This window comes from Olea europaea, chromosome 3 (genome assembly GCF_002742605.1).
Source record: "Olea europaea var. sylvestris chromosome 3, O_europaea_v1, whole genome shotgun sequence".
Classification (NCBI taxonomy): domain Eukaryota; kingdom Viridiplantae; phylum Streptophyta; class Magnoliopsida; order Lamiales; family Oleaceae; genus Olea; species Olea europaea.
In genome coordinates, this window is record NC_036239.1 from 15,442,550 (window position 1) to 15,466,330 (window position 23,781).

At 33.4% G+C, this 23,781-nt stretch overlaps 1 protein-coding gene across 2 annotated transcripts in view; it reads right to left on the minus strand.

Annotated features, from left to right (window-relative positions):
• Positions 1–3,262: 3,262 nt before the first annotated feature.
• Positions 3,263–23,781, minus strand: part of LOC111387185 (B3 domain-containing protein REM10-like) — a 27,960-nt gene continuing 7,441 nt past the window's right edge. For both annotated transcript variants that reach the window (XM_023011726.1, XM_023011730.1), the window contains exons 4-6: positions 4,600–4,912; positions 4,214–4,305; positions 3,263–3,658 (exon numbers count right to left, since the gene is read on the minus strand). In XM_023011726.1, coding sequence (XP_022867494.1) covers positions 3,398–3,658; positions 4,214–4,305; positions 4,600–4,912 — 666 coding nt within the window. In that variant the 3' untranslated portion in view covers positions 3,263–3,397. The remainder of the gene's footprint in view (positions 3,659–4,213; positions 4,306–4,599; positions 4,913–23,781) is intronic.

Genomic DNA, 23,781 nt, shown 5'->3' on the forward strand with positions numbered 1-23,781 from the left:
TATATATATATATATATATATATATATATATATTGTAGGAAATATTATAGATGGTAAACAAATTATTAGAAAAAATTTATTTGGGTTTTTATTATTTTGGTTTTTAAGTTTAAAAAGATAAATTTTAAAATAAAATAAATATTAGCGGGTTGGGTCAATTAATTGATGGGTTGGCTGCTTAAATCGAAACCAATTGAACCAGACTTTTTAATGATTAAAATTAATTGAACCAAACCAAATTTTTTGTTCAAACCAACCTACACCGACTTGACTCGATTTGGTTTGATCAGTTTGATCGATTTTTCTGTTTTTTGCCCATCCTACCAAAATGTGGGAGAAATTTTTTGCAGTATGTCCAATAGGTAGGGAGTTTTGTGCTAATTAGTCCTTTTTATCCTTCAAGCTTTATGGAATTTGTTAATTTAGCCTTTGTTCTCCATTTTTGGGGAAGAATGAATATTTGAATAGTGTATTGATGGGAAATATGTGGTTAAAAATTAAGAAAATTTTTTAGATTTGCGTGTAATATTATTTTATTGAAGAATGTGTGGTTGAAATAATGTCAAAATACTGTTGAAAATGTATTTTTCCAAAAGAATAAGGCTCAAACAAGGGCTTAATCTTCAGTTCTACGAACCCTATAATCCTTTTTGGTGCTCCGAAGATTAGATTGCACCGATATATGACCATCAATAACTAAATTCACCGACCAAAAATTGAAAACATAGATATAGAGATTCACAAGAAAACATTCTAATTTTTCCTCTCCATTATCTTCACGTGCCGGACTATCACACTCCCTGTCCATGTATACTTGTAAGTACAGTTGAGATTAAAATCTACGAAAAATCTGACTTTAATCCTCATCGAACAAAGACTAATTTTATAACATTTTATTTAATAAATTACATATTTCATTATACTACTACGTATATTATTCAAATCATATTTGAATTAATTGACCAAGAGATAAAAAAAAAATGTTATTGAATAAAAAATGAGAAGAAATCAATAAATATTTCTTAAAAATACAAAGTGAAAGGCCAAAATCGAGAGCGCACTGTCTAAAAAAAAAAATTATTCTTTAAATTTAAAGATGCAATCTATTATATATAATATCATTTTATAAATAAAGAGTATCTAGAAAATATTCTAAATCCATGTCCTAATAGGTGAAAATCTTTTCACTTTAGACTCATTCCGATTGTGCAACCCCTTGATTTTGATTAAAGGCTTGTATTGTGCAGGCTAATTATTAATCTCGTTAAATAAAATCATTTATGCTTACTTTTTCTCTTCAATTACATCCTTAATTTAAATGGGCGGAAAAGTGTGTTTCATTTTAAAACTGTCCACTCATGTTACGACATATGACATAATGTCAAAAATGATGTCAAACAAAATGTACATGTAACATGATTGTTTATGTCTTGCCCCCATTGAGCACTTGATATTAGACTTGGACTAAAATAACCATTTTCCCTTCTAATTATTTTATTTCTTAAGTCACATTTTCTTCTAATCTTGACCATTATTTAGCTATTGTTAATCACTTAAATTGTTCAATAGAAAATATTTAAGTAAACTCTTGTAATCGATCAAAAAGGGCGAGAATTTCCTAACATAATTATACTTTCACTACTTTGCTTACTCGAAGCTCTCAATGCGGTGATTTTTTTATCACTTTAATTGATGTTACTCGTTAGCATATCAAATATCCTCAAGCTCACAAATAATGCCCATTATTGTGTCGAGATAAAGGTAATTCATAATGTATTCAAATAGAGTTATAATCCTTTGTACGATCAAACTATAAAATTGAACTTTATATAATGGCTCAATTCATACACAAAGTGTAGTAAGATCACTACTCTAGATATCCACTTAGACAGTTCGCCCTAATTGGTGTAATAGTTGACCTACAACCTTATTAGAACAAAATTTCAATGTATGTTCTCCAATTTACGACTAATTAATTTCAATTTTAATATAAGAATTTTATGTCCATGTTTTCTACATTTGCATTCAACTCATATTGTCACCAAAGCGATTGAAGATACTTCATCGTATGTTCAAGTAATTAACATAGTGTTACGTTAATTTAATAAAAAAATAACCAATGTAGTATTTATAAAAACAATCAAACCGTCTAGCCATTATAAAAGCCTATATTCCAAAAAAAAAAAAAAAAAAAAGTAACTACTTTAATTTGAATTATACATTTTGTGGGGGCCCACGACTCTTACTCATTCATCCTTCACTCAGTTTTATCGCGTTATAGTTTTAGCAACTTATAATTTAATCCAAACACTAATATTGATAAAATTATTTACAAGAAAGCTAACTCTTTCCCAGCTTCAGCATTTACCCTCCCGCACATGCTCGAGACTGACACTTCGCCATACATATGTAATAATATGTGCCGATGCTATTTCCCTTCATATCTATTCTTTATTTTATCCCTACTTATATAGAAGCCTGCTTGATGTATAGTACACCATTACAGCCCCCTCTCATTTGAGCGGACACAAATTTTTAATTTCGATGGGTCTCAAAAAATGTGAAGGGACTGTATACAATGGTATACAAATGATTTAACCTAAAAACTAATACCTCGAGGTGATGACTAAAATCTTGATCTTGCCATCTGTAGGCATGGTGGGTTGGTGAACATTGTCCATCGCCTGCGTCCTACTCTCATCTCTTACTTTCTTAGATTTAAACAAGTTCAATCTCTTTTTTCCTTGAGAGTTGACCTAAGTTTTTCCGACTTAACAAGGTGATGCCACGTGCCCCACAAATGAGACAAATTTTCCATTGTCATGGTTTAGATAAAAGTACTTATGTTTGATTGGAAAAATATCATCTACTCATCTTTTGTGAAAAATAAAAATCACCTCTACCCAAAGAAAATATTTTCCTTAAAAACAAGAAAAATTATGCATATTTTCAAAAGTTGAAAAATATTTTCCATGGAAAAAAATAGCAATCAAACACTTCAAGTAGGAATTTGGGTAAAGACTGATATTTTTTATGAAAAACAAATATAATCAAACACACCCTTAGATTTTTGGTAGGTTTTGTTGTTTGTACGTCCAAGATTGACACATAGCAAAACTCTTGTCAGTGTATATTGATAAAAGTTAATGAAATGAGTGGTTGAAAAGTTGTAGACCCCATAAAATATGCGGTTAAAATTAATTGTGGATTTTGACATATACTTTAATTTTCTTTTTTAGCTGAGGAAAAAATGGGCAAAATGTGTACCAAGCCGTTTATAGAAGTTCATGTCGTAACATAACTTTAAATGCTCCATCAAGAAAAAAGCCTACAATGTTCAATTTTTCCTAACCAAAGGGAGATGTATGGATTCCAAAACCTCACAGAATTTTGGCATTCAATTTGGAGCTGGGAATATGTGCACATCCATTGAAGCAACAGTAGAGCCTTTGGGATTGTGATTGAGTTCAAAAGTGCAAACATCTCCTTTCTTGAGCTTATTGGATTCATAAAACTGCTTCCATCCCCTATCCATAACAACACGACCACTACTATAATATTTGAGTTGGACCGACCACTTCTTGCTTGAAGGATCTTTTAGATTTAGGCCCTTCTTCATTTTCAGGTCATTTGATTTCCAAAATTCTGCCGGGATTTGCTGAAATTCATGAAATTAAGAAATAACTGCACAATTCAGTAGATCAACATGTTTGTGTAAAAAAAGAAAAGATAAAAAGCATCATGTTACGAGCATGATTGGCAAAGCCCTTTTTTTTTCCTACACCTTTCTTGGGAGTACTTACTCCCATTCTAAGTGCATTTATCTATCTTAACATTAGAAAGAGCAAGAATTAAAGGGAAAAAAAATATGAAAGAAACAATAATTAAAGATGATTATAAAAAAATTTATAAGTAACTTTTGTTTCCAGAACATGTTTGCACAAGCTACTTCCTCTTCTTAACAAGTAAAAAAGGTAAACCATTTTGATACTATTGTAAGCCTTAATTTCAGAATCAGTTATTCTTACTTATTTCCAACTTTAATGAAGCAAAAATTATTTGTTTTAATCCTTGTTTATTCACTTAAGATTAAGTTTTTTAAGCTTAGCCAAACATCTACATAAATTGAAGCACAAGGAATCAAATTTGTAATAGAAAACAAAGAAAGACGAACAAGATTTCAATATATGCTGTCATGTAAGGCAAAACTCACCACAAATGGCCGGGACCTTTTGGAAGCAGGTGAATGGGAGTGTTTCATTGTTATGACAAAGTATGGATTATCCCTCTGCTGGCATGAACCACCTGTACATGAAGCAGTTTTTTCATACAAAATTGTCAACAAATCAGTGAATCAGCAGGAGATTTACTTGAAAATAAAACGATATTAAACCGTAACAAACCACAAGAAAAGTAGTTTTAAATTCCATGAATTACTGGTTTCTCAATTGATTGACAAGTGCTGGTGGAATTAGCAATGGTAACAAACTCCCTAAGGCCTCTGCTTAAGAAGCCAGTTTTTTCTGCAGACTTACATTGAAGCTGTGCATCTATTGGAAAAACAAAATAACAATGTAGTATCTTAAGCTCAAAACTTACCTCTGATGGCTTCCAAATTATTACAAACTCCAGAAGATCCTTCGTATTTTTCGGCTAAATCATCGTCGAATTCTTTTTCACAGGCAGTATAATCAAAAACGAAAGCATTGAAATCCATTCCCCCTACGTGCTCAAATACTACAATATCTCCAACAGTGAGCTCGTGTTGACGAACAAAATCTCCCCATCCCTCTTCGAAAAACATGGTATCTCTATTACTTTTACCAACACAGATCTTCCAGATTCCCTTACCACTCCTTATAGTGGCCAATTTTTTATCATCTAGATTTCTACAAAATGCCTTTGGCAGGGCCTGCCCATAGATATAAATTGGAAAAAAGGTAAATTAATTAGTTACACATAAACTCCATTAGCAAACATGTATAAATTGCTAATGCATCTGAATGGCGAAGCAGATTTTGTGAAATTTGTAAAGATTATAACCATAAAATACCTTTCTAATAAACTTATAATTAGCCCAAATATTTATTTTTATTTCGTAATATGGGTAAAGACCCAAATACCCAATACAGGCGTTCACATAAACCCTAAAATATATTTCATATTTAGTAATTATCGAATAATTTCTCCTCAAAATCATATGTTTCAGCGGGAAAAACACAGAAAATAATATGCGAAATAAAAGAGAAAAAAACATACCATTTTTGCATGAAAATCACGAGACATAACCTTGAAAAAGTGTTTTGTTACTTGAAGACTTTGTTCCATATAGAACAAGTTCAATCTTGAATCAATACAAGATTATTTTTTCCTAGAAGGTTAGAGAAGAATGTTAAAGCTGCTAAAAGAACCCTTGGGCTGAATAATTCACTGATTGTATGGACATCAAAGGGAATAATTACTCGACGTCAAATATACAGTCGCTGTTGTTCTTGGATTATGTAGCTTAGCGACAGGGTTTCGTAATAACTTGACTCCCAAGTCCCCTAGGTTCGGGATGGAGGCAAGGATGAGTTATTTCGGGAAAATTCTATTTGTACATAATTATTGTACATAACGGTGTCAGCAATCATCCGATTGTTGATGTGCAAGTATAATATTTGAATTAAAGGTTGGATCCAATGCCGCGTATAATTATGGACACCATTATATAAACAATTATATACATGTAACACATTCCGTTATTTTGTGATTAAAAAAAATTAAATTAAATTCATTTTCAATCACAAATAGCATATCATTCATAATCTTTATCAATTTTTTAATTATACGTCTCATTAAATTTTATCAATAAAATAAAATAAAATTGATTGTTACTCAGATAAAACATGGGCATGAATACAAATATTTCAAAATACACTTTCAAAAAATAAGAAATTTGTATAAATGTTTAAAAAATCAGGTGGACAACCTAATAAAATTTGTGTGACATTAATTAATTAAACATGTCAATGTCGCAATAATACACAATTTATGGCTACGATAATGTTCTATTCACAAAAACAAAAATAATGAATTACAACTACAAATTTAATAGTAAATCAAACGTTTTTATAGGTCACAATTTATTTATTGACCACAAATTATTAAATTAACTGTTCACAAACATCACATCAATCCCCACCACTCCATCACCTTAGGCACCGCCCAATCCTCGTCATCACCTCAAATCTAGGACATACCACTATCAAAACCACCAACACCACCTCTACAGCCATCGCACCACCACGACCACCACCACCACCACCACCTAGTCATCCTCAACCACCTCCAAAAGTTGTTGGACATACCAATCATCATCGACAAAACCATCTCTCCAACAACTATTCGAGTGTTTAATTAGACCACCTCAATGGCAACCACCAACACATTGGGCCCCTTCCAATTCAGCCCTACTCATATAAGCTTCTCTCCGTTGTCTTCTCCAGCAAGAACACTATTTTTCATGAATATACCTGATTTTTTAAATTTTTCGAACTCCATTGACCCAAAAACAAAGCAAATCGAAAAATTGGAAAAATAATATGATTACAGACCCGAATGCTACACAATTTTAGCCTCTACATAAACATTAAATAATTTTTCATGTATTATTCTTCAGTTAGTTAGAATCTACTAATATGAAAAACACAAAGAAAATACAAAAAAAATCTGAAATCAAATAAGAAACTCATACCAATTCGGTATGAAAATCGCATGACATGACTTTGAAAAATTATTTTGCTACTTGACGATATATATCTCTTTTTTTTTCTTTTTTTTTTTTCTCTCTCTTTTTTTCTCTCTCTTTTTTTTTTTTTTGTGGCAAACAAATCCACACATCCTTAGTGTATTTTTAGGCTTCCTTGAGAAAGGTCAACGAGAGTTAGGATTTTTCAACCATATATATATCATCAAAAAAGAGAACACAGTGAAGAAGGGGGACATAAACTTGATCTCCTAAAATGCAACAAATGTAGTAAAAATTGTAAAAAAGTAGTAAGCAAGGAGTAGTACTCCCAATACAATGAAAGTAAATGAGTTAGCCTCTAAAGTTAGGTAATTTATATCAATAAATCTGCACAAGTGTCCCAAGATGGAGTGAACAGCCAAATCAAGTTAGGTTAAACCCAAATATCTGAAATCCCAAATCGTCAAGCAAGAAAAATCTGCCTGCAGAATAAGGGAAGCACTATAGGATGGGGATGTCAATTCAAACTGTCAAAATCGAAAATCATGATTAACCGAACTGAATGGAGCGAAAAAATCGAACCGATGACATAATGGGGGAATATAGTATTTGATTTTAATGCCCGGTTCTGGACAGAGTGGGTATGGTATATACGCTGTCACTCCCACCCGAACCGATTACCCATGAAAAAAATTAATTGGGCACTTAGGCTTTCCATTATTCTTTCTATAATTCTATCCAATCCAAAATTCTGGCTCATTACTGACCCGTTAAGTCCAACTAACTTAACCTAATAACGCTACACCCTACTACACAAATATTAAATATATATGAAAATTGTTTGTTAAATTCGGATTCTGTATTTGGAAATTTGGATACTGTTTACATTTTCATTTGGGATATTGTTTGCTAAACTGGCTTAATATTATGTTTTTGCTTTCATTGACATTTTTCATCATTTACTTATTTTTTTTCAATTTGACAGTTGGACCTATAAAAAATAATTTATTTTCATTGATATTAACCGAGCTAAACCGAGATACGAACGGAGCCGAACAGAACCAAACCAACTTACGTAGTTATGGTGCAATTATGATATAGCCAAAAAAATTGGTGGTTCGGTGATGGTTTTGGTTGATCTGTCATCGAACCAAATCATTGTCAACCCTACTATAGGAAGAAGAGAATGCCCTGATACATTGCCCAGCTTGGTCTCGTATAACACATCCTGCACTAGCAAATCCATCATTAACGTATCCATCAGTGTGTTGAACTTGTAAAATCTCATCAACGGAGTGCACCAAGAACCAATGTATGGAAGATAGAAGAGGTAGGGGCATAGAGATATCGAAAAGAGCAAGAGCTAAATCCCACTGACAATGTATAGGTTGATAAGTGTAGTGTCTACACTTATTTGGGATCTTGTATGATGATATTTTGTTATTGTTTAAACGGATTAGTACCTAATTTGTTATTTATTGCTTTTATTAAGAAAAGTTCATGTTTCAAAGAAGAATTGAAAGAAAGAACGAAAATGGCTAAAATGAAGCAAATTCAAAGTATGGGGACCAAAGTGTAAATATCCAATGGTTGATTTGGATCACAAAAGATAGTTTGAAGATTGATAGGAGTCAATTGAGTGCAAATTGGAGTCAAAAAGGAAAGGGATATGATCGAAATATTACCATAAATCGACTTTCAATCACATAAGATATCTTCCAGATTTTTTTTATCAATTTGAGACCCATTTTTCGGATAGAAAACTTTCGAATTGGAAAAATTGTATCTCTGCAAGAATTTTAGCTCTTTAAATTAGCTTTTCAACGGACTTTGAATCATCTCAATTGGACATCAGAAGAAAAGGTTAAGATCAAAATACTGAAAACTGTGCAGAGACAAAATCATACGTGAGCGTAGGTAACTTTCCTCATTTGATTAAAACTCTTTTGGAAGGCAATTTGGACATGAATTATAACCTATTTCATCGTATAAATACAAGAGATGGGCAACAATGAAAGGGTCTCTCTCTTTCCTCTTTACACAATAATTTCATAAAAGTCATCAAGAATAATGGGTCAATTACTATATTTTGAGAGAGGGGATCAAGCTATAGCAAGGAATTAAAGTTCAATTACATCAAGATTTTAAAAAATTCAACTTTAGACTTAAAGATTCATGATCCGGATGATATTTTTTTATTATTCTTCTTGTAATTTTTATATTAATATGTTAAGCTAGTTTTTTATTGCATTGGATGAATGATGGAAAACTTCATATTTTTTCTTGATTGGTTTTGCATTCACATTGAACTATTTAATTGCTTGATCGCCAATTAGATAGTAAGTTGCTTATTGTAGTATAGGAATACTCACAATAACTCTAGAACGCGATAAAATTAACACATAGACAATAGGTATTAGGAATAATATCTATGACATGTACAATCATGTGTGATAAATTCAGTAAATCAATGCATGTTTTTCATATGAATTCGGATTAGGAATAGGATCGGGTCTTGTTAAATATAGGTTTATATATCTTGAGAAAGAATATTGAATAAAAGTGGATTATCGATTTTCTTGATTACATGACTTTACTAAATTATGAATTAAGGGTTCAATTAAATGACAATAGGGGAATTCACAATTCCAATACAAACATTCGCATATTAAATAAATAGTTTATTTGCTTTGTTAGTTTAGGATTAGTATAAAAAACGTACAAAATAACTCTTTCGATTTTATATTCATTCGAATTTAATAAAAGTTATTGAACTAGATATTAGACCTTATTTCTCGTGGGAACGATACTCTTAATTCACTTTATTATTACTTGTACAATGATCTCGTACGCTTGCGAATTTTCTACAAACAAGTTTTTGGCGTCGTTGTCGAAGAATAACAAATTTAATTTTAGTTTAGTAATTTATATTATATTCGATTTTTTTACTTTATTTTTTTGTTGACTTTGGCTACCCACCATGATCTCTCTTATTTAGTATTCTTTCCAAGTGCTATTCAAGTGGTATGTAAGATTCTAACGCTGGCATAATAGAATTATTTTTGTAATAATTAATTTCGACATGGACGATGAGGAAGAAGATATATATTGTGAGTTCTGCTATAGGGTGAATTATACTGGCTAATGTTTCTATACATGCATTAACCCGAGAAGGTTCAAGCTCCTGCTATTTCAACAATATTTGCGATGTTGAAGATTAACATTTGACAATGCTAATGAAGACTACATGCCTATGGCGAGTGTATCTCCTCAGACACGCTTGTAGGAGTTGGTCCTTCCATGTTGAACGAGGAGGTACTTTCAAAATACTATACTGATCTTTCTAAGTTAGTTGAAAGCAAAATGTGCATGGGAGATGGCATATTCTGGATCAAATTAAAAAGGTGGGGTATAATCCACTCGAGAAGTTTGAGCAAAAAGAGTTTCCATTGCCCATGAATTTAAATTGTGAATCGACCATTCAACTTGAGGAGATATTAATTATGGAACACGAGCACAAAGACAATGAAAGATCAGTTACAACGAAACATAGCGAAGAAGATACAATTAATGAAGAAGAAATTAACATACATTCTTTCGACTTCATTGATTGTCCAACCATTGATTTTGTAATCAAGCTCGTAGATGAGAAAGAAGTATACCTAGTTGATTTCGAATCGGATAAAATAAGCAAGTCAGATCATTTTGGAGAGGGCAATGTAGAAATTTATAGAATCAATGAAGAGTGGAGCAAAGTCGAAAGAAGCAAAATGAGCAAGGCATCAAAAGCACTGTTTAGAATTCAATTATACTAATTGTCAAAATCAAGCTAAAGATTATAAATAAGCATTTATTGAAAGACAACCCAATCTTTCTATCCCTTTTATTTATTTTGCTTTCTAGTTATAGGATAATTTAGTTTTTTTTTTTATAGTTTTAATTAGGGAATTATCAACTATATCCCATTTTTCCTTAGGTTATTTGTTGGTTTATTGATGTTTGAGTCAAGTAACACTTGTTCCAGATCATTTGTGCCTTAATGCTTTATTTATCTGAATTGTGTAGGATCATAACGTCGTGAAACACTTGAGTCAACCATTGCCAAGGAAACAACGAGAGATACTGAAAAGCCATTGAATTTTACGCCTTATCAGGGGAGTCTACCCTCCTTTACTTTCACATCCTTTATATGCGGACATATGATTTAAGATATTGAGGACCATGTCTAATTTAAGTTTGGAGGTGAAAAATATGAGTTTTTTCATTTGTTTTGTGTGTTTTATTGTTTTAAATATTAAAAAAAACAAAAAGATAAAAAAAATTGAAAATTTTCAAAAATATTTTCTTTTTGTGTACTTTTGTGAGTTAGTTAGCTTGACTGACAATAATGTATGTATTGAATTATGAATTAATCTATGAATAGTGAATAGATTGCATGCTTAAGTTAATTTTTACTTTTCCATATAAAGTTGATATATATTAAGCATATGAATTAATTTAAACATTGTGTAAGAATGAGTTGATTTCATAATTGCATAGATTGAATTAGTGGACCATAGATGCTAAACCCAAAAAGACTATATTTTACATCCTTAGACCAAATTTATAATAGTTTGGGGATTTCACTATCGTAGGAAAATTGTGAGAGTGTGAAACTAAGAAAAAAAATCTTGTATGAATTGTCTAAAGTCAATAGGATTGGGTGAAATATTTTATTTGAAAATTTCTCTTCTTAGCCTTTATGACTCTAGTTATTAAGCAGGTAAGTATATTAAAACATGTTGCCCTAAAGTCAACTGACTTAAGAGTCATCGGCCTAAAGCTCGCTTAAGGGGTTATTTAGAAAGCTTAAGAGAGAGAATGCTGCAAATAAAGGAAAAAAAATGTTGAAATGAAAAGTGAGAAAAAAATAGAAAAAGCAAGTGTATGAAACGAAAGATGCACTGAATGCCTTGACTAAGTCCCAAACACTTACTTAAGAAAATTGACTTTTGATAAGAGATTATTAGCTTAGTTGAGTTCTGGAGATTGAAGCAATCAAATTATGTAAAATCCTTGTTTATTGATATATTGTTTTGCAATTAGTGAGATTTACCTAAATTAGAGAAGTAAGGATAGTATTAAAATTCAACCTTATGTCACATACTTAGAAAGAGCGAAAAGAATAAGTTTATGGGTGCGTGAGTCTTACGAGTAATAAAAGGACATATTTGACCATTGACGATTAGGAATTGAAGCTACTTGTGAATTCATGATGATATGCTTAATTCTTCACACACACATCAATTTTACATTAGAAAAGTAGATTTTGATTTCTGTATTGTGATTTTTAAGCTGTGCATAGATTTGATTTTATGATTTCAATCCTGAGATAAAAAGCCAGGTTGGCTAGCTAAATGCTTTTGCATTATTTGATTGACTGGCCACCAATTAGGTAATTAGCATTGTGTGTCTGTGTGTTTGCTGGGTTTTAATTTTGTTTGAGGGCAAACAAAAATTCAAGTTTTGGGTTGTATAAAGAAATGAAATCATGCGGCAAACCCTTCAGATAATCCATCTTGGTACCATGTGATTATCCTTTTGTTTTAAGTCATTCCTCTCGATCTATAGAAACTAGAAAATCAATAGATGAATGACTCGATCTATAGAAACTAGAAAATTTATAGATGAATGACAGTAGGAATTTGACTATATCAAATGTGCTGACCATAATATCTCCATCTCTGGAATCGATGTCTGACTCCTTTACTTAATAGGTATCTAAAATATATTACCAAAGTGCTACCATACCTAATTAGCGACAGCACTTCCTATAAAGGGGTGTGTGTGTGTGTGATAGTCTTAATCTCTGAGCAACATTGGCATCGGGAAGCCACGTGGCTACCAATCCCTCACTTGGAAAACCACATAAATTAGAATCAAATCTTGCCACAATCTCCAACAAAAGAAGGATATGTTAGTAGATATAATAGTGCCCTACATTAGGCGATATGAGTCTTGAATCTATTTTCCCGATCGAACTAATTGTCAAGCAGATTTAGTAGCAAAATTAACATCAGGTGTCTCTCCAAACTATCTGATCTAGGGCATCAACACATAAAGGAACCCCAATTTGCTCCATCATACATGGTGGGAGAGCATGTAGTAGTTGTTCAATGTCCCATACAATTATAAAAGCCATGCTCTCTTGCATTAATGTGCTGTCTATGTAGGAATAAAAATGCTATAGTAGAACTCCCATCCAACAATCATGCCAAAAGAAATATCTAACCTTCTTGAAGATGCCACACAATGTGTCGTTCGGTCTGTGGCCCAACCATCTTCAACTTATTCCACACAGGAGGGATTGAACGGGGAATTGCTGCAAATGAAGGATACGTCCCCATGCAATATCTGCCTAGTAAAAATTGAGCCCAATACGATCTCTAAGAATATGAAATAACCATCAAAGTTTCATGGGAAATGTGTCAACCCCATCCTGTAGTCTCCTAAAACCTAATCCATCTTTATCAGTAGGAAGACGAATATCATTCCATCTCCTCTAGTGTAGATGTTGCTTCTGATCCTTTGAGTCCCAAAGGAATCATGCAAAAATGCTCTCCATTTTTTTAAGTACATTTCGTACCAGAGAAGCCTATGTATGAAAAAGGATTAATTTAACTTCCCCATATAGCTACTCTAGGTTGGGGGTATAGCCTTGAAAGGCTGGATAATTTGAAGAAGATACAAGGCACTCGAGGATCTTCTTCCATTTAAAACAAGTGCAATCATTTGTAACTCTTAATCTTGAATGAATACTATATTTTTTTCTCTATTTGTTTACGAGAGAATGTTAGGTATTGAAAGAATGCTTGGGCTTCCATACGAAGAATAATTTATTGCTTGACTAAAATCCTACTTGTCCTTTAGGGAAGGTCATGAGTCCTTTATAGAATATTGAAGGGTGTTGGGTCCTGTATTTATTGAAGTACGTTTAGGAAAGATCTATGCACTGTTTATATATATATATATATATATATATATATTAGCCCCTGTTTGGCCTTCATTCTCCAAAAAATGTATTTTTCTTTCTTATTTTCAATCATACATTCTTTAATAATTTAATATTACACACAACTTTTCTTTATGTTTTTAACCTCACATTTTTTAAAAAAAATTATTATTTCGAAAAAAAATGTCCCCTTAATAATTATTTAACATGATTTATACATAAGCTATGATGTATCATGTTGATTAAATTGGATTGTATTAAACGAATGTGTACTGCTACGATTTTTGTTTGAAGAATTAATGTAAATTGTCCCTAACTATGGGGTTGCTGGCAAAAGGTCCCTAACCTTCAACTGTTAGTGCAAATATCTCCAACGTTTTATTTAATGATCGAAATTGATCCTTTTGTAAGTTTTCATCCAAAAGGTCAAACTTCGTATAAAAGACCTTGAGCTAATAAAAGAGAAAATTACAGCAGCGGATCTGAATAAATTTTCGCAGACTTTATCTTAACCTTCATTTTGTACCAGCGGAGATCTCTAACCATCATATTTATACAATGGGTTTCATCTGGACGAAAATCATCCAAAACACCGTCAGTTGACATGGAAAGTTAAAAAATGAAGTATATCAACCATTTTACGGGGGTAATTTCACCCATACACTATTTTCCCTTTCTCACTGTTCAAATCACTGTACATTTGCCTTCATTTTGTTGGATATATATTCTCTTTCTTCCAGTAACCGTCGGAAGCTTTTTAGAAAGGAGAAAGAGATGAATGTTTGTAGATGTGGGTTCCCTATGTAGATGAAGAGTTCATTGACGAATTTAAACCTAAAAAGAAGGTTTCTTAGCTGCCAACAACGCCAGGATGCGGGTGGATATAATTTCTCTGACTAGTGTGACCCGCTAATGTGTGAGAGATAGGAGTTGAACCTTGGACTTCTTCGGATTAGAAGAGATACAGAAATCGAAATAACCACCCTCCGGAAGCCATAGTGCATGAAAAACTTGGCTCATTGGATTTGTATGTGAAGTTTTTAGGAAATTGGTCTGTACCTAGATTTGGGTTAGGTTTGAACTAAGATGTTGGGTTTTCGTGCTATGGTGGGGTTATTTGAGTTACAAATCATGTCGTCTTTGGTCTTCTAACTTATTTTTTAGTAATAAAACATATTATTCAGTGCTTCGAATTTTTCTTTCTCCTATTTTTGTCTTATTTGCTTAAAATGAAATATTCAAAAAATCTTGTTTGGAAAACATTTTGGATATGGTACAACGATGGTTCAAAAAAATTTCAAACTTCTTAGAGGCAATCCCAAGCGTTTTGCATTCGTCATAACGAAAGTCCCAAACATTTTAAACCACTTATAGTATAAGTCTCAAACCTTTTAAAGAATTTCATATCTAGTCCTTAACCTTATATGAAATTTTTAGACAAGGTTCGAACTAATTATGATTATTTTCACTCCTATTTCACTTCCAAATTATACAATACAAAATCGAAAGTATCACAGTGAATTAAAGGATTGTAATGCAGAACATTATTTTCTTTTTTTAATTGAAATATACATCATCAAAAGAGCATTTCAAGACCATATTAATCTAACATAGCAAAAGATCATCTTCTACACGAATTTTATTAATTTTCCCTTACAAAAGATCATAGACAGTGCAAAAGTAGTCTAACATTTCTTTCAACAAGTAATCAGTAAAAGCTGGGTTCTTTTTTCCTTGCCCTTCTTCTTTGCCTATACTTGAGCCTCATTGGGCGTAAATACTTCTCTTACCTTGTGATGTTGTTGGCCATGATTATTCTGCGTATCTGCTTGCGAACCTGGCTAGAAACTTGCATCTACAATCAAAGAAGTTATGCATGTTTTGTTGTTATGGTGTGTTTTTACATATTTTCTACAAATCATTTTCATACCCATTCTTGCAACTTTTGTACCTAGCTTAACTTAGGACTTTTTTCTCATCTTCTTTGGTCTACCTGCCTGCTTCTTTTTCATGGGTGGATCAAGAGGACGTCTACCAAATTCTGGCCATAACTCAGGACTTGACATTAGTTGGATGTCAGGTCTATAGGTCCCCAGATAAGCTCGTTGGTGCAGCATGCATCAACATACTCATATATGACAATGTTCCTAGAAAGCATACCAAAGATTGCATGAGCTCATGAACTACCTGTAAGTTGACATTTTCTTCATGCACATTCCCATCTTACCAAGTCGATCTCTATTGCTAACTTCAAACTTCTTACTACTAGCATAATTTGCTTTCAGGTATCTTGCATTCGTCTTTGCTTTCTTGATTATTTTATAATTCTAGGACCAAAAACATGATCTCATCTTTGTGTTGATTACCTATTGTATTCATCCTTGGTATTTATTGATGTCTAATCTTTTCCAACGGATGATAATTGACTTTTCACTTGCAACAAGAATGGAAGAGTTGAATGCCTCTTAAGTAGGATGTCACACCTACCATGCTCTTGAAAATGTGATCTAGTCTACCGTGAGGTTGGTTTCTCATTGAACCACTTGAAAGTTTCTTCATTTACTTGTTTTATTTCGTTCATTACAATCATCCACTATGACACAGTTGCTGCCCTAGTTGTATACCAGAACAGATTTTTTAGAATAAGGCCCTTATATACTAAGGTGAAGTTAATGTACAAGTGTCATGCACAACACCTATACTCAGCTCCTTCATAGAAGAGATTAATGGAGTCTACCAAACCCTTTTGCTTATTAGATATGAAAGTCCAAACCCTGCTGTTATACATCACAATGCCAACTATCAAAAGTTCTATGAACCATTCCCAATTTCTTTTTTTCTCAACATTCATTACAGCCCATGCAACAGGGAACATGTAATTATCTCCATCAATACCAACTGCATCCAACAATTGTCCATCTTGTTCATTTTTTAGAAAGTATCCATCCAATCAAATCACAAGCCTACACCCAGACCTAAAGCACTCTTTGCAAGCCCCTACGCACATGTAACATCTTTTGAATATAGGTCGTGAACCTTCAATTTGAACTGTGCTATCAGGATTTGTTCTTTTGAGCTCTTTACCACAGTCCCACGGTATCTTGTACTGCTCAGCTACAATACCATTGATAACTTCTAAATATTTTGCTCTTGTCCGATAAAATTGATGCTTTGATATCTCATAACTCCTCCTTCACTGTCTCAATAAAACTGCTCATGGACAAAGGTTACAAGAAGATCATGTGACAGGTTGTGTGTTTGTAGGAAGTTCCTTGGTTTCTTGGAAATCAAAAAAGCAAAGTCTGGTCTCTAGATCTTCCGTAGAGGTTGAATATATAGTCATGCTAATGTCTGTTGTGAGTTAAGTTGGCACAGGTATTTGTTTAAAAACTTACAACTATATTGTAAGAATCCGAAAAAAAAAATAAAAAAAAAATGAAATTAGGGTATTATATTGTGATGATCTAGCACCACGAGCCTATCTCATTCAAGAAACGAGTTGTGGAAGCTCAAACCATTTAAAATTTTGAAAGCTCAAGCCATAAATTAATTAAAAGCTCCACAATTTAAGAGATTAAGTTTAAGTAAATTTGATTACAAAAATTTAATGAATAACAGGGTTGCCCAATGATCATATACATGGTATTCCATATAGGCAACTCAGGTTCAAATCACCATGTAGATGTTTTTATGAAACTTTTTTATGAATTTTTTTTAAACTTAAAAACTCTTCAAATTTTTAGTTAAAAATCCAATTTAAGAAACTTTATTATAATACCCACATTTAGTTTTTTATTAAAAAGAAAGGTTACAAGAAGTGGAATGTCACTTTTTCACTATATCCTTCCTTAAATCCGAATTTCATCTTATTTTCTCTCAAAAAAATATATTTTATGTCAATTTAAGTTAAGAGAATAACAAAAGTAAGAAGAAGAAAGGCTTTTTACACATTTGTTCTTTGATATCTAAGAAAATTCAAGGTAGGTTGAGGTGCAAGTGTTATTTTGTTTTCAAATTTGATTTTTCATTAAAAGTTGAATGAAATGGTACCTCTGGATACAATGCTTCGGCACTACTATAATTTGAATGATCATTCTCCAGCTCTACGCGTTATGATAATGCTATAGATATCAGATTTTGCCGAAAATCCATCTACGTGCGATGGTATGAATCCATGGTTCGAATTTTCTAATTTAGTTAGGAAATGCACCGATAACATCTATTGAATTTCAAACTCTTGGGTTAAATCCCTTCTTAAAGGTTGATTTTGTTCTTTTGTTGGGGGCGCAAATGATGATGGTTGAAGATACAATTTGACATAAAAAAATCAGTGAATTAACAACTTTAAATTGATTATGAAATATTTGCGTTTCCTATTAATTACTTTTCTATGGATATCGTATATGAAACTATTTCTACGAACATTTTCTTATGAATAAGTTATGTTTAAAAATATATATATGTGATCTAAAATTTATTTACGAAACACCGTCTTCAAAAAAATAAAATGTCAACTAGTTAATGTTACTATTTTCTTAGAAATTTCAGGTCCACTCAAATTTTAAAAATTCATAACTAATTTGTTACTTCGAATTTTTGAACAAAGCTAATAGTGTTTGATAGCCTCAGAATTTAGCTATTGAATCAACTTAAAATCATGTCAATACGATGTCGGTAAAATTTTATATGTTACTTTAAGTAAACATAGTGTTGCTGTTTTCTGAAAATTCCAGTTTTTGCCATTGAACTTAAAAATTCGTAACTCAATCGTTACTTGGGATTTTTGGACAAAACTAGTGGGATTTAATAGTTTCATGGATTAGCTACTGAATAAACTCAAAATCATGTCAATCCAATATCTATGAAATTTTATAAGCCACCTTAAATATGCTGCGTTGGGTTACTTCCCAAATCGAGTCGCTGCGAGGTTTTGAAAAATATTTTAACATCTCATATGTCGCCGACGAAAGCTGAATTTTGGATATGTTATATTATGAGAAGTTCCCTACTTTCTTTTAAAGTTTCGTGAAATTTCAACCTAGATTACTATGTAAACGAGTTTACTTTAAAATTTACTGCGCAAAAATGGGAAGTCAAACAATAACTTTTATTTTTAAATTCTTGTCTAGAATTTCACGCAACAAAAATGTATTTATGCATGGATGTCACCTGAAGACATTAGGAATTAATTTCTTTTGTATTGAGTTATGTTGTCATGTATATATTCATAAATTAAATCTTTATAATTTTCTCTAAAAGTTTAGTTATTTTTTTAAGTTTACAGCTAAAAATACAATTAATCTAGCGACGTTCTGGTCCTTGCAGGTCAGGGCATTACAGCGTGGTATCAGAGCACGAGTTTAGTCGATTCTGTAGACTTAGCGTATTTTTTTAATAAAAAAATAAAAATTAAAATATGAGAAAGTGAAACATTTAAGGCATTCCATGTCATCTTGCATCCATCAATTGACCTCATCCGACGAATCCAAGGTATGGAATAAAATATTATGTTCCACTTTATTTTTCGAGCATGATTTGTAAATCATTTAAGCTTGAATCTATGAAATGCTTATGATATTTAGGATGAAATATGTTATGTAAGTTATATTTTGTTTATATATACATGAAGAAATGATGATTAACTATTTTATTAAAACCTCAAAAGCATAATATATAAGTTGATATCACCAACAGAGATAATACATAATTGGAAACTTATGTGACAGAAATGGTTAGAATTTATCAGACCGCTAGAAAGGCCACGGCTTTTAGAGCAGCGTTAAACCGTAGGTCTATCATTCAATCATATGAGAACTACGTGACTGACACATCTCGTCCGCTTTTTGAACACATATATGACATTTACGAGATATATGGCAGCGGTAGATGCAGGATTGGAGATCATGCATATCGAGGCTGTAAATAACCTCATACACTCACTTTCACCTCAATGGGGAAACATGAGTCATGGTTAGGGATGAAATACTAGAAGGTAATCCTCCAGAGCACCCAAATGCAATTGAATTCGATATATATTGTCAGATCCTTCTAGACAAGTGGAGTGAGAGCTTAGAACCTCAACTGGAGATAGTAACTGAGCCTGAGCCTGAGCCCGAGCTCAAGCCCGAGCCCAAACCAGAACTTCAGTTTGAATCGGACCCAGAGGAAGATCCCGAAGGGGAGCATGAGAATGACTTTGGGTTGGAATTAGAGAATGAGCATGAGCATGAGCATGAGCATGAGCCACATGTTGAGATAGACCTAGAGTTGGGGCCTGAGGCAGAAGACTCCTCCGAAGATGAAACTCCACCAAAGAAGATTCGTAAGATTTATAGAGATTAGAAATTAAATTCATTTTCCTTGTGTTATCTTTTCCTTAATGTTATGGAAGTAAACGTCGTCGAACTATTGTATATCTTGATTTCAAGGAGTACTTTTAATAATACAAAAAAAAAAAAATCAATTCTGGTTCGAGCTGAAAATATTTCCCTATTTTAATCCTAGTTTTGGAAAAAGAAGTTAATGTGAGATATTATATCTTATTTCTAGGGAAATGTCTTGTGCAAACCAGAAAAATTTGATAAGGGATCTCCTACAAGCGGTTCAAGATCTTAGCAGGCTGAATCAGAACCCAACTCCACCTACACTGCTAGCTCCTATTACTCTCCCGACTCATGCCTCGATGGTTGAGTTATTTCGAAGGCATAAGCCCCCTACCTTCGATGGAGCATCTAATCCACTAGTAGTTGAGGAATGGCTTCATAAGCTAGAACGAATTTTTCGACTCATAAACTGCACCGACGCCCAAAAGGTTCAATGTGCGAAGTTTATGTTTATTGGTGATACAAGTTACTGGTGGGATTCAATGTCTTGGACTAGAACCCCTAAGCAGCAATTGGCGTTAACATGGGAACAATTTAAAGAGGAAGTAATGGACAAGTAATTTCCTCAGTCTCTAAGAGATTTCAAGGAAAGCAAATTCCTTCAACTCAAACAGGGTAGTATGTCCCTGATTGATTACAAACGAAAGTTCGATCAACTCTCAAGATATGCTCCACACCTGGTTGACACGGAAATTAAGAAGACTAGAAGGTTCGAGCAAGGGTTAAACCCAGACCTAAGCATGATCCTTATGTCACATCGTCTCACATCATATCGTGAGATGGTGGAACGAGCTCACGCTATTTGGTATCAGAAGGCTAATGCAGAGCAACACCGTCAATTGTACAACCAGCAAGATAGAAGGCATATTGGAAAGAGGAAGTGGAATGGTCAAGACAAAGTAAAGGGCAAATGGCAAAATAAGAAGGTTAACATCGGATCTAGTGTCAGCAAAGCCATAGTAGCTACAGTTGAGCCTTGTCTGAAGTGTGGTAAGCCTCATCGTGATGAATGCTTATATGGGAAGATTGCCTGTTTTCGGTACGGTAAGCCAAGACATATTGCTAAGGATTGTTCTATGTTCACTCAAAAGAAGGATGATAACAGTGATCAGAACAAAAAGGGAAAAGCACGAGTCTTTACACTGACTCAGAAGGATGCAGAGGAAAACTCAAACGTAATAACAGGTATTTTACTGATATTCAATACACTTGCTTATGTACTGTTTGATTCGGGAGCTACTCACTCTTTTGTATCAACGTCTTTCATTACTAAATCTAGTATTACTTGTGAGAAGTCAGAAGGTACACTAGAAGTTAGCGTCCCCTCAGGTAGAACATTAAATACTGATCAGTTAGCTAGGTCGGTAAATCTTGAAATCGAAGGAAAAACATTAGAAGCTAATTTGTATCTGATAGAGATGAATGATTTCGATGTGATTTTGGGCATGGATTGGTTGGGATGTAATTATGCAACCATTCGTTGTAGAGAGGAAAGTGTCTTTTAAGAAACCAGGAGAAAAGCAATTCTCTTTTCTCGGAATAAAGACCAAACCCCATCTCCAACTAGTATCGGCTTTGCAAAGCTGAGAAAATTATGAGAAAAGAAACGTATCAAGGGTTTCTAGTTAACATCTCAAGAGAAAAACAGACGACAATAAAGATTGAGGACGTACCAGTGGTACGAGAGTTTAAAGAAGTGTTTCCAGAAGAACTACCTGGTACTCCACCAGAAAGACAGGTGGAGTTCACAATAGATCTGGTTCCCGGAGCGACACCAGTATCTGAAGCTCTATGCAGAATGGCTCCAAAGGAACTTCAGGAGTTAAAATTTCAATTACAAGAATTGTTGGATTGTGCCTCTATTCGACCAAGTGTGTCTCCTTGGGGCGCATCAGTATTATTCATAAAGAAGAAAGATAGAAGTATGAGGATGTGTATTAACTATCGGGAGTTGAACAGTTTGACCATCAAAAATAAATATCCTCTCCCAAGAATCGAGGATTTATTTGACCAATTGAAAGGGGCTAAGATATTTTCCAAGATCAACTTACAATCTGGATACCATCAGTTGTAGGTTAAGGCAAGTGGTATACCCAAGACAGTTTTTCAAACTCGTTATGGACATTACAAATTCACAGTTATGTCATTCGGGTTGACAAATGCTCTCGCAGTGTTCATGGATTTAATGAATCGTGTATTTCATCAGTATTTGGATCAATTTATCATAGTCTTCATTGATGACATCTTGATATATTCCAAGAGTAAAGATCAACATGAAGAGCATCTTATAATGACATTAGAAACACTGTATAAGGAAAGGTTATACTCCAAATTTAAAAAGTGTCAATTTTGGCTTGAACAAGTTGGATTTCTCGGTCACATAATTACTACCCAAGAAATTGAGGTGGATCCAGTAAAAGTGGAAGCAGTAACTAATTGGAATACACCAACTAACGTGGGTGAAGTTCGAAGTTTTCTGGGACTGGCTGGGTACTATCGGAGATTTATAGAAGGATTTTCCAAAATCGACAAGGAAATGAGTAAAGTTTCAATGGACAGATAAGTGTGCGCAGAGCTTTCAGGAGCTAAAACGACGGTTGATTTCAGCACCCGTGTTAGCTATACCCGAAGGTTCGGAAGGATTTGTTATATATAGTGATGCATCTAAACAAGGTTTAGGATGTGTACTGATGCAGCACGGAAAAGTGATTGCCTATGCATCAAGACAATTGAAGCAACATGAACTGAACTACCCGACGCATGATCTAGAACTTGTTGCAGTAGTGCATGCTTTAAAGATATGACGACATTACTTATATGGAGGGAAGTGCGACATTTACACGGATCATAAAAGTCTCAAATATTTCTTCACGTAGAAGGAATTGAATATGAGACAGAGACGATGGTTGGAACTTGTAAATGATTATGATTGTATTATTCATTATCATCCTGGTAAGGCTAATATTGTTGTTGATGTGCTAAGTAGAAAGTCAGTGGGATGATTGGCGTCATTACCTACTACTCAGTTGGAGTTGATCAAGGACTTGGAGAATTTACGAATTGAAATGGTTGCCACACCAGAGCAAGTCACCACCCGTTTAGCAACTTTGGTGGTTCGACCCACTTTTAAAGATCGGATCATTGAGGCACAAGGTAAGGAACCATTCTTGCAAAAGATCAAGAACGAGATTGCACCTGATAAGAGAAAGGACTTTAGAATGGCTTCGGCTAGGGCTCTGATGTTTAAAGGAAGGATTTGTGTACGTAAGGATGAAGTTTTGAGGAAGGAAATATTGGAGGAGGCTCATATCACTCCATACACTGCACATCCTGGCGGTACGAAAATGTATCGAGACCTTCGAAATACATTTTGGTGGAAGAATATAAAAAGAAGTATAGGTCTATTTGTCGCAAAATGCATTGTGTGTCAACAAGTTAAAGCAGAACATCAAAAATCGACAGGATTTTTAAATTCATTGGACATACTAGAATGAAAGTGGGAGAATATCACAATGGACGTTATGGTAAGATTTTCGAGATCAGCAGAAGGTCACAATGCTTATGGGTAATAGTGGACCGTCTAACGAAATCCGCTCATTTTCTTTTGGTGAAAATGACATTCAATCTAGATCAATTGGCACGGTTGTACATTAAAGAGATCGTAAGATTGCATGGTA